Source organism: Bactrocera latifrons, unplaced genomic scaffold (assembly GCF_001853355.1).
Source record: "Bactrocera latifrons isolate USDA-ARS-PBARC rearing strain unplaced genomic scaffold, ASM185335v1 scaffold_24, whole genome shotgun sequence".
Classification (NCBI taxonomy): domain Eukaryota; kingdom Metazoa; phylum Arthropoda; class Insecta; order Diptera; family Tephritidae; genus Bactrocera; species Bactrocera latifrons.
The window spans coordinates 1,173,207-1,186,324 of NW_017535963.1; the positions used below are offsets into that span (position 1 = coordinate 1,173,207).

The window sequence follows — 13,118 nt, forward strand, 5'->3', positions numbered from 1 at the left end:
TTTTTTTTCGGAAATGTTTTTCTCAAATCTTTCTCGTAAAACTTTTTCTGTGAAGCAAATGAAGTTCTTATATGGAGGTTTATTTCGAGCTCAGCTGAAAAATGGTCTCCGATTTTTCTTCATCCATAATGGATGAGCCTTCTATTAACTCAACTTTCAATAATTTAATAGGGTCATCTTTGTAATAGAGGAATATCAGAGCCACTAATGTTTTCTTACTAGAAATTTTTTTGATGTGACAGAATTCACCGGAACCGGAAGAGGCTTTTAGCCACAAGACATATACTATTTCCCAGACCTGACAATAAAGTATTTGTCCAGCAGCCTCATTAGTTTAATTAAATACTAAAGTATCATTTTTAGCTACCAGGTAAACTACCAGTTCAGCTACCAGGCATATCTTACTAAGAGTGTTGTTAAGGGTAAGTTTATGCGATTGTTTTTCCGTAACAGCGTAGATTTTTGCAGAGAATTCTGTCAACAGATCCGTTCACTCCTTCCAGATTGGGCTCGGTTACGGGACTGATCCTGGCAAAAAAGTTAACGGAGGAACCAGCTTAAACAAGTGATAGCGGGGATCCTCTTTGATGCCGACAACTTTAAAAGATTGGAGCAGGAAAGATTTATGTTGCAACTGCGAAAGTATTTGCCCATTTCGTTGGAGGTATGAGTGGCGAGATGCCTCAACATCAGTCTGGTAAAGGCTGCATAGAAAAGAAAGAAACTAGATATTTCCACCCTGCGTTATTTATCACAATTACTTCAGTCGTTATGATATAAAAAGTTKTAGAATTTCTCCTTAAAGCCTGTCATTCCAGCGCCTCACACACTTCTCTAGTCTATTACTCAACTCTTTCAATTCGCACCATAAGTCCAAAATTTTGACTAATTTTTTTCCGAGTGTACCTTCACATAAACTCGAACCCCACCTTGCGCACACAGCTTATCACTTCCTGTCGCTTAACAATCTCATCATAAACTTAAATGCGTGCCATTCGCCAATTTCAACGAACAAGAGCCGAGGATAACTCTCGACCCATGGCGAGTAAAGAAAACATTAATTTATTTTATTTGCAAATACTCGGGCGGCGAGTGGCGCAAAGTGCCGAGTGCATGGATGTGACAGGTAGCATACGCTCTAAGGTACACATAAAGATGGTACACCCGCGGGGGTGTTCGCAGCGACACGTGCATAAGCTTCATGCCACACATGACCTGCCGTGCCGCGGCGTGCAAATGAAGCGCTCGACGATGCTGCCGGATGAAGCAAAAGCATGCAAAATATCAAATTGATAGTGCACACGCACTTAGTTTTGTTGATGCACAGCGGTAGCCAGAAAGTGTCAAAAGAGAGAAGCGCAAATGAAAATGCAACATCACGACTGTGTGGAAAATTCGAAAACACATTAAATGCAAACACAACGACGCTGCGTGATGGTTGAAGGAGAAAGATGGTGAAGGGTGAGAGTAAGATGGCCGGAAAAGCATATGCTAAGCCATTGTTAGTTCACAAACGGAAACGTTCCCACACCACACCCAACCAAGCATTTGTGTGGCACACAGTGCTCTGCAACCAATGCGGCAATCACTTGCCTGCCGATAACAAAACCACGATGAAACGAAGGGAAAATGACGCAACAATCGCAGATAAGTGGCAAGGATAACACAAGGATGTGGCATTAAAAATTAAACCGTTACAATGGGGGCACATACGCACACAAACACACGTGCGCATGAACACTTGAAACAACACTGTAACATATTGAAGTGCCGTTCGAAGGCTTTGATCGCTGGTGAATGCTGGTCGCTGGCTGGTGGCTGCTCGGTCGTTAGTCACTTTGTGCCTACAAACGCTCGAATGTCTCGAAAATGACGTACAAGTCCGCACTCGTTCAGCACATACCCCAAACAACCCACTCTGTGGYAGGCACGCGGATGCATCGTCTCGGCGTCTGCTGCGCAAAAACTTTCCCACGTTTKGCCAGCAACAACAAAKAGCCGATTCACTTWCTCGGAAGTGTTGCTGATGTCTCCGCGCAGTCATCGAAACAACAATAGCCCAGCAGCGCTCGCTCGTTTGGTCATGGCTCATCATCGGCGCGAGGGTTGCATGCGGCGTCTGCTGCCCCTTGGCAGTCTCAGCTTTTGCTGTAACTCATCTCGGGCTTTGCCGTGGTTATTAATTGCAGCGCGGGGCAAACGGGGGTGTGATCGCTGCGTGCGACCTGTGTGTGTGTGTGTGTGTCGTTCAATTTATGCTCATTTATTTGTGTTATTTTGTGTTGCTTGCATTGCTTTTTATTTCCGATTAGCGTTAAGGATCATCCCTTGCTGGCATCCTTTTAACAACAAAGATTATAGTGCACATNTTAGTCACTTTGTGCCTACAAACGCTCGAATGTCTCGAAAATGACGTACAAGTCCGCACTCGTTCAGCACATACCCCAAACAACCCACTCTGTGGCAGGCACGCGGATGCATCGTCTCGGCGTCTGCTGCGCAAAAACTTTCCCACGTTTGGCCAGCAACAACAAAGAGCCGATTCACTTACTCGGAAGTGTTGCTGATGTCTCCGCGCAGTCATCGAAACAACAATAGCCCAGCAGCGCTCGCTCGTTTGGTCATGGCTCATCATCGGCGCGAGGGTTGCATGCGGCGTCTGCTGCCCCTTGGCAGTCTCAGCTTTTGCTGTAACTCATCTCGGGCTTTGCCGTGGTTATTAATTGCAGCGCGGGGCAAACGGGGGTGTGATCGCTGCGTGCGACCTGTGTGTGTGTGTGTGTGTCGTTCAATTTATGCTCATTTATTTGTGTTATTTTGTGTTGCTTGCATTGCTTTTTATTTCCGATTAGCGTTAAGGATCATCCCTTGCTGGCATCCTTTTAACAACAAAGATTATAGTGCACATRTTTACATGTGTTTGTGTGTGTGTGTGCTTGCATGAAATGTTACTGTTGCTATCATTATTTGCTGTTTTAGCTATTTCCCAAACTCGCCACTCACACACAAACACAYGCACCCTTGCTGGCAATTGCTTAGTGCTTACCGAGAGCTCCTTTGAAGCACCCTCCATTGTGCGCTTTGTCCGCCTGCCGCTGAAGTGTTCAATATTGTTTTGTATTTTATTATGCGTARATTTCACATTTTGCTGGTTTCTCAATTATCAACAGCTCATCATTCTTCATTTATGCAACTGTTGCGAACAGCACTGTAAATACGCAGCCGCAYACATACACACACACACRCCGGTATGTATTACTTTGTATTATTTGCTGTGTCTGCTCTTTAAATGCAATTATTTCGATTTATAGGCGATAAATGTTGCAACTAATTTGCGCTTAGGTGGGTTTAACGGTATAAATACRTAAGGATATGTAATTATGTATGTAYGTTTGTTRATGTTTTTTGGCYTTTCATGWGAAACTTTTTTAATTGCGTGWGTTGTATGGTTWWTTTGAAGTGTTTTTCCATTAAAGCGATTAAAATTGCCGAATTAGTTTTTACGCTTTTAAAATTTTATAATTTTCCATGTCCTGTTTGTAGGTGGGAACATTACTTTCATTTGCCTTGAATCCCTTAATAAWGTTATTGCTTTATTTCACACCATTTGCCTTCGAAATTAGTACAAGCGAAAAGGTACTCTCCCAATTCTCATGTAAGATAAATAAACCTTTGGTATTGCTAGGCATTGTGAGTCAAAAAGTGGTAAAGTATTTAAGGATATAAATTAGAAAACACGAACTTATTGAACAAGTGCTTCAGAACCTCAATTACATGTAGACCTAGTGAAAATCATCAATCACCAAAGATTAAATTAAGAGAGGCTTAAAGTTTTCTGCTTTCTGCATTCGTATGAATCCGAAGCAGAGCGCATGATACCGACCAAATACCGACTAAGAAGTCTTTAACACTTACTCAAAGCTTTCTCGGCATATCGAAGTAATTTGGGACCAGTAATCAGTAGGCTGTTATATTCCGGTCTGAAATTCTGCATACGGACATATTCGGAGCTGTCATATAAATTCAGCGATCTACAGGTATATAAAATGATTGTATCGAAAACTTTCACAGAATTTGCGATGGCAATAAAGTTTTCAGATTGGACCATTATAGCAAAAAGCWTCCATTCAAACTATTCGCTCAAAATCAAGATAAATATCGTCATAAAATAACTTTTTTGTTCATTAAATAAGCTTWATTCGTCTTGACGACTGTATTTATTTAGCAACATTCATAGAAATTATTAGCAAAACGTTTTCCATTGGGTTCTAGGAGTTCAAATAATTTTATCATCTGTATTTCAATGCTCAAAGACTTCAAAATTTAAGAAAAGAGATTAAAAAAAGCATATTGGTAGCCATTATTAAGTTGGGATATACACACAACTAAAGCTAAGACGGCTGTGTTGCCACAACTCCTCTTTAGTTGAATACCATATATCGGATTCAAGAGACTTGAAACCATCAGAATTTCGAAACGTTTCTTTTTTTTCTACTCTCGGAAATTACTCAGGTGAATAGCCAGACATGTGAAGCCCAAGTTTTTCAGTTTTGATTCATTAACTTTGMGAATATCGTCGTAGAATTCTGACAGCGCACATAGTATGTATAAATAGTACTTTTATTTATTACAAATCACATGGCAAAATGGGTTACAATATTGCATAACTGAATATTTTTGTCAGACGTTAAACGAAGGCTATTGACTCACGAATTTTTTATGGCATATCTCACAGACCGCTAGACTATTTTTAGAAAAGCATACCATGCAAAATAAATCTGACTAATCCCTATGAATTAAAAAAATTAGCAAAATGCAAACCGACTTTCACTATTATTGCTATTTTCCACCAGTTTGAAAAAATCAATATAATTTTGAACTCGCCCTTTTCACTTCCAATAAGCTGAAGGATTTAATATTTTTTAATTACATTTATTATGTACATTCGTCGCAAATAACACAAGATTTCCACAATTARTGTTTGACTATAGATTTTCAATAGCTCATAATTTGGAGAAATACTTTTAAAATAAGCCAAAAAATATTAAATAATTAAAATAACATATGTAATCACAAAATTAGTGCACATCCRGATCAACCTGATATCCCACATTTTCATGCGTATTCTCGACATGCATTGGGCTCTTCAACTTCTCCACTCTCTTTATCGCCTTGCGCTTGTAGAACACCGCCGCTATCAGTGCCGTCACTGCCAGTGCGGACACAACCGCAATAGCGATTACATAATAGAGTGACGTTACTGATTTACAGACATTGCTGGACTTGAATAGGGTTACATTCCAGTAYGCATTGTCATTGAAACAGCTCACTTCCGCTAAGTCCAAAATACGCCTGCTATTCAGTTTGATAAAGTCCAACCAYAGGAATGACGCAGTATCGCATTGCCAAGGATTGTGCGCCAACGAGAGTTGCGCCAGTGAGTCGTGCAGATATTGCAAGGTCTCATCGCTCAGATACTGCAGCTGATTATGGCGCACATTTAAGTTGACCAACTGGCGTGGCTCGCTCTCGCCAGGCGGTAGCAATAATGTTTTCAGTTTATTAAACGACAAGTCTACGCTCACCGAGTGCATATTGTGCGGTAGGCAGTAAACGCTCAACGAATTATTGTTTAACTCCATATATTCCAGGCTGTGGAGTCCATCGAAGATGCTACAGGCTACGGATGCCGTGATATCTAGTATATTATTATCCAATTTGAGATCCTGCAAAGCGGAGAGCGCCACAAATGTGTTCGGCTCCAATTGCTGTATGCGATTGTAGGAGAGGAAGAGACGCTTGAGTTTACGTAACGATTGGAAGGCGTCAGCTGGCAGCTGAATCAAGTGATTACTGCTCAAATCCAACACGGTTAGATTGTACAGTTGATCGAAGGTGCCCGACGGTATGGTGGTCAATAAATTATAGCYCAAATCGAGCGCATCAAGTTGTTGCAGCGACGCGAAAAGTCCCTTTGTCGGCGTTGTCATGGCATTCTCGCGCATATTTAGTTGCGTTAAGTGAGCGCTGACTGGCACCAGCAGACCGCTTGGCAGCGCCTTCTCAATACGCGTCAAATCGAGTGTCTCCAAATTCTGAAAATCTGCCAGCAAATGCTGGTCCAACGCTTCGAAGCCGCTAAGCAGAARACTCTTGACCTTCGTTAGACTGCTGAGGTATTCGCGCTTAAGTGGCATATCCGTAACGCCGCGTTGCAGCTTCACTTGCGTGCCTACGCTGAGACCAAGCCGCTTGAATATACCCTCAAAAGGTATGCARCCATCTATTGTGATAAGCCTGGCGCGCTCCAATGACAACTTCGGCAGATTATCGCTGATGTGCAAGACTTCCTCATCACTGCCTTGGCATGTCAAAAACATTGTCGAAGTTTCGGACTCGTTGTCCTGGAAGATGTAGATCTTGAYGTGCTCCTCATTGCTAAAATCAATGTTGAATTGCTGCTTGTCAGGTGTGTAGCACGTGACGTTGGCCGTTTCATTCAACGCCCTGCAATCCTCGATTTTGAAACTGCTGACGTGCGGTTGCCTACAAATTGCTATTATATAGAAGAGCAGTACTAGAATTTGAATGCGCGTTAAGTTTAACATTTTTCGGTTCCACGACAAAAACAGAAAAACAATGAATTAGCGACGCGCTTAAAATACAACTAACTGTGGAAACTTAAAGGCAGCAACTAATTTTATCAAATGATTTATGTAAACCACAGCTTTTTCGGAGATTGCCAAACTTTCGGTTACTTTTTATACCCTCGCCACATGTTATATGTATTATTATGCAATGAGTGACGAGTCAAATTATTTCCACAACCAATGACTATCAGCGCATCTCTGACTCACCCTTGGTTGGTATCGCAAATATAAAGAAACAAACGATGACACATACAAATCGATGTTTTTAGAGAATCATGACGTACTCTTATGATAAATAACACTTATTATCACAAATTCAGGGATGATTTTATTGTATTCATAAACTATTTGGTATGACAGTCGGTTCTACATTATCGGACTAGACCCGGATTTCATTGTATTCAAGTTGTCGAAATCTTTCAAGATTGAGTGCAACACCTGTTAAAATGTTATATAAGGAACGAAAGTACTACCAGCCAACATTGTTTAACACTATTTCTATTTTTTTGAGAACTTTGTGCATAAAATTATTCAATAAAAGATAATAAAACTCCATCACATCGCTTCTCGTCTTCGATCGACCACCGACTTAGTGGGATAATCAGATTCCTTTTGTACATACCAATTCGGTTTCGGTCGTGCTTGGCCTACCATATTTTTACTGAATTTAAGCTTCTAAATTATCGCATCTTTCTTTGCTTTCGCACATTTTTGGTTGTGATTGATATACTTGTATCCATTCACTACATAATAATATTCATTTTCAATACCTTCCCATTAGGAATAATTTACATTGAAGTATTTTAGTAGAGATTAGATTCTTATTTCTTTTAAATTTTTAGCTAAGAACAGTCGGCGAGCAGGAAAAAATATAAAGGCGTAGTTCAGACATTCCGAAAAGCTTGAAAAATATCTAAGACTGAATCTTAGATTGGAACATAACATTCAGTTGGGGACCAAAATTTCCTAAATAATGTTTAAATAAAAAAGTTTAACTATTCCACTTTATTCCAAAGAAAAAACAAAAATAAAATAACATTTTTTGATGCACTACGAAAAAATTCCACGGTAAATGGCATAAGCTTTCCTACTTGCATTGAAATCTCCATTCATWTAATTTTATAATTTTTTCTATGTAGTTTTTTGAATATTAGTATGAGTGAACATTATTTGTACTTACTTTGAATTGTGTGATAAGCGTTTCCCAAAATATAATTTACTCTTATAATTCTCGTTAAATAACGTTTCATATTCTAGCATAAATAAGATTTTATAGGAAGCTCGCTTTGGCGATAACGACTATGCGAACAGTTTGTTTGTGGAGAACCACAAATGTTACGGAAACATTCCAGTGAGTGCAACTCATTAATATTAACCGAAGCTACGTAATATGTTTATACGAGAAGATATTTACTTATATTTTTGCAAATGATTGGGGATCAAAGTTGAATGAATAATATAATGTATACCCAAAAATTGAAAAGAAATAAAATCATTGACTCTATAAGAGAAAAGCTGAAGCTGCAAAGCCAGTTATATCTAAAAACTGAATATATACGCATAAACTATATTAATATAACTAATGGAAGCTACTCAAATGAAGCTGTTCTAAATGGCATCATATATCAATCGAATATACTAGGTTGTCAAAAAGTCTTGTGGTATTTTTATTAAATTTTCAATTGTTCATAAAATTTTTTTTGATGACTCATGCCCAGCTCTTCATAGATGCTACGGCTGCTACTATGCCGGTCTCTTTCGACCAATTCAGCGATTTTATCGCAAGTTTCGAGGACAGGCCTTCCGGAGCGTGGCGCATCTTCGACCACGTCTACACCAGAACGAAGACGTTGAAACCATCGTTGTGCGGGGGAAATGGAAACTGTATCGGGTCCATAAACTGCACAAATTTTATTGGCGACTTGACATTTTTGCCTTTATCGTAGTAGTACTGTAAAATATGCCGTATTTTCTCTTTWTTTTGCTCCATGTTTGCGACGCTATAACTCACGAACGTCTTAAAAGAAACGATAATCAATCAGACACGTGTTAGCGCGTGAAATGAGCTTTCCAAAAAGGTATAGCATGACCCGATGCGACGAATAAAACTMGAACTACGCGTTCTCAGCGCCAACTAGCGAAAATACCGCAAGACTTTTTTGACAACCTAATATACAAGTACATTGCGTATTAGTTTACACTTATGTAAGTGAACGAGTTTTCCAGTCCACGACGCAAAACGGACAAACAGAACTCTTTATTGATGGCCTGTCCCTCTGAAACAATTTCATGGTGCACCAAACCACGAATATCGAAAAAACCAATGACCATCAACTTGATATTTAAGCGGCTTTGGGATGGTTTTTTGGATGTTGGCTCGCTTTTTTCCTTCCATTCCGCTGATTGCTCACTCATTTGCATGTCAGAGTCATAAGCCCTCATATATATGTCTCATCGCTAGTTGTAATGCTCTCCATGAACGTGAAATCGGAATTCACCCTATCAAGCATGCTCAAAGAGACTTGTTTACGGTACTCTTTTTTAAAAAAGAAATTCAAGTTTGTCGAGCAAGRCCTCGCGAGAGATGTCTCGTCTTTCGTCGCCATCTCTCTAACACTTGYTTGCCATCTTTCAAACTCCATAACCTTCACTTTTTTAGTATATTCATCCGTTGAAGTGATGGAAAGGCGTCCAGAACGGGGCATGTCTACTCGTAGACTTGTTTCTTTTTTTTTTTTTTTTTGATAAAAGCGAATCAACCCTTTCCAACATTCGCAAGGATTCTGTGCACGAAATTTGGTTAGAAATACAAAATCGGAAACATTTTCTTGGTCTGATACTTTTATACCATTGTAAAAACCCAACGCTCTACCGAAGTGTATCGATTTAAGCAGCTGCTGTAAACAAACTAGCTGACRGATCGCGCTCATATTTGAGACAGCAATTAAAGACAGTCCTGCCAACTTATCAAATTAAATTTTYGTGAAATTTATCCAGGAATTCAAATTAAAATAACAAAAAAGTTACTCTTGAGTAGTAGATTTAGTAAAATATTTTTCTTAAGGGTGGAAGAAAAACATTTTGTGGTTTCTATATACATATATACTAAATATGAAGTTGCGATAAAAAATAACCACAGAATTTGAGCATAATTTATATAAGTAATGTTAAACTCCTTTTATGGAATGAAAAAGCCCAAATTTTTCGTAGTAAATACTTTAAAGTTTAAGGACTCAAGTTCTTCAAAAAATTCCTATACTTTCAGATCTTACCATTCTTCGTAATATTACGACGATATAACAGACAAATAGATACAAGAATTGTAGTAAGAATAAATGCAAACCGATAAACCTCAGAAACCTTCCTTTTTATGGCGATTACCTGGCTGAATTGGCAATGTTTTCTAAAGTGTTATTAAAAGCTATCAGAGCCTTTACTTTTACGTTAAACGACGGTCTACAAAATTTGGCAAATTTCGTATGWTATGCGAGATGTATTTAGAGTTTGCAAGTCTAGTCAACCGAGTTACAAAAATACTAAGTCGTATGCTGCAGTGTATGTCTTCAACACAATCTACACAAATTTTGCTATATACACATGCCTCGAATCTTGAAATGTCATAGTTTTGCCACCGCGCTACACTTGAAAGACTCTCAGCTTAGTTAAAGATAGGCACCATAAAAGTACTACCTGTTCACGCTTGCCGCCAATTAGAGCATTTTGCGCCAGGCACAGCCCCCAGCACGCAGTGTCATTATCACCAAGAGCATCATCAAGTGCTCGCTGAACAATTAGTGGCGGCAGCAACAACAAATGATACTTGCCACAGGCAATTGTTGCACATTTTGCTAATACAAAAGCAACAAAATAAACATTTTATTGCCAGCAACACCTAGGAGCCGCCACCCAAGGCAGCAACAACGGCAGTGAGRCCGAACACTGGCAATGCCATTTTATGGGTTTATGCCACTGTAAATGTGTCACACAACGCCTTGTCTTATGCAGCACACACCGACAAACACACAACCGAGGAAGTAAAAAACAAGGAAATCCACAACGCGAAGTGCGCTGTGCTAGCGCGACAATTATGCGATAATAAAAACTATGTAATTCTGAGCGTTTATGGATTTTTAATAATTGCACTAATTGGCCGCCAGGTGCAGGGTCTCGCTTTTCCGTTGCCTTCCAGCCCTGCAMTGCCATGCCACAGCAAGTTGCATTTGTTGCTGAGCAGCGCGCAGTGCCTTTTTCTATCGTAAACTTTTTGGTTGCTTTAAATTCCACGGCTGCGCCATATTTGTACCTTTCCCAGCATCGCTTAGCCAGCGTCGCRCTGTTAAATATTTATGTATATGCATTTAAGACAATTGCGGCAGTCGGCGGCGCGTAATTTGGCGATTCCTAAGCACGTTTCATTATAATTTTGGTCTACTTAAGCGTTTCGCGTTGCTCATGTCCACTAAAGGCGGCGGTGCAGGCGTGYGCCCGCTCGTGATTTACCCGCTGACCCCATGCGCTACCGTATTGCCGAAGATGTCGCCCCAACCGCCAGCGCCAATTGGGCATTGCTGCTSCAAATCATCATAAATTCGCTAAAATCGCATTTTTCGGTTGAGTTTTGCTCTTCTTTTTGTTTAGCTTAACTTTGAAATATTTTTTTATTATTGTTTTGGCTTTCGTTCGCCTTTCTCTGGTTGTGCGAAAACGTGCTCACTCAATGCGGAAGCGTGCAGGTACTTACATAGTAGATATTCAATTACCAATGCATTTGTGTATTATGTGGTGAGTAAAGTGTGGAGAGATTGTAAACCAAATGTTGGTTTAATTTTGAGGTAACTGAAATTAGCGCCTTTATAAATCTATTTGTTTTATTAGTTGTTTTTGTTTCTAARACATTTTGGGCAATCCTCTGCCTTCAAAAATACTTCCATTCTAGGGTTTTCAATAAATCTTCAGTCYTTGAGATTATGAAATAAAAATTCGACTAAATCTCAGTGAGTGGCATTGTTTTTTGTGAGCTGACCCTCAGCTGTTACTGTCGAACTCTCAGTTTTGGCTGCAGAAAAACATTTCATAAAATCCRCCAGCCAATTAAAGTTATCATAAATCCTTACATATATTGTACGAGTACAGGCCCATAGATAAGAGCCTAATTAAAAAAAGCATTGAGTACAATGTAACAGCTGTCCGCGGCTTGATATTGACATGCTGCCGTTTGAAGGACGCGAATATAAGTACCATCTCCTGCATGACAGCTTTCGCCACGACAAGTTTTCGCTCAATAAGAGCAACAAGAGTAATCCCGAGATCACTTCAAAGCTATACTTGAATTATTTTAGCGTAATTCGATAGAGTTTCTGCTTCGTGCGACCATTGAAGCGTGAATCCATTGGTACTATCCAGAGACCAAGCAAAAGCCGGGGTGTCTGAAGACAGCGCAAACTGCCCTTTCGGTCAAAAAGTTAAAAGCTTACATTATCCGGTATTAACGAAAAGAGAACTATATGGACTACATGGAGAAGAATAAAACGAGCAATGAAACCAAATGGTACTCTTCCAAATTATTGCTCCGATTTGACGCTGAAAATGTTTATATTGACTACATGGAAAAGCATAAAACCTTGAAAGTATTTGGTTTTGAAGGAAGAATTTGCTAACTRGGAGACGAAGTGCTGCTTTATATTTAGCTCCTGCGTCGCCCTTTGACTTCAAGCTTTAAAACAGCACTCGTCAGACTGAGATTCAATGGCGAGATTAAAGCCGCAACAGAGACCTCCAGGGAATGTGTTTTTCCGATGGAAGAAGAAGTTGAACAAACGCTGGGTTGAGGATATCGARTAAACTGGAAACTATTGGCATATAAACTGCAATTTTTCGAAAAGTTTTGATTTTTCTGCACATTAAGTGCTTTTTGAGCCATCCTAGAAAAAATTCTTAGGAGAAAAGATTTCATTCGTCGGTGTTTTCTCTCAACAGATATTCCGGATAATGCRTTTTCTTCAATATTCAATCTCTAGTGAAATAGTTCACAGTAAAAAAGTCACTAAGCATTTCTCTAATTGCTTTATTTATTAATTTTTTTTTTTTCATTTTGTCAAACCGGCTCACCGGCTGCCGGTTCATGACTGACTGCCTCACGAAGTATGTTTTTCGTTGCATGTCTGCAACGCGTCTATTTGCGCTGTCCAAGTCAGACTGGCGCATGAGTCACAAATGCACRAGCGTGTGTCTGTAGATTTCTTTGGACTTTTTTTTGTTTTTTCCTTTGTGATTTTCTTTATTTTTCCACCGACTGATATTTTCTTGCAGTGATTTAGCTCGTTTCTCGCTGTCTTAGGCACTTTGTTGTTTATGATTTTATTAGCGAAAAWAAATGTTTGTTTGTGCGCCTCGTATTTTTCGCGTTCGCCATGTGTAGTGCGCACTTTTTTTCGTTTGGATTTTATTTATTAGTGCATTTTCGAACCG

General features: G+C 39.5%; 1 protein-coding gene and 1 long non-coding RNA gene across 3 annotated transcripts in view; one reads left to right on the forward strand and one right to left on the reverse strand.

Moving 5' to 3' along the window:
- LOC108969070 overlaps window positions 1-13,118 on the forward strand; it is a 216,708-nt gene that overhangs the window by 52,167 nt on the left and 151,423 nt on the right. The gene's annotated exons all lie outside the window — the stretch shown is intronic.
- Window positions 5,005-6,608, reverse strand: LOC108969069 (platelet glycoprotein V-like). Its single transcript, XM_018933572.1, has one exon. It carries the CDS (start codon window positions 6,606-6,608, stop codon window positions 5,079-5,081), a length of 1,530 nt encoding a protein of 509 aa, XP_018789117.1. The 3' UTR covers window positions 5,005-5,078.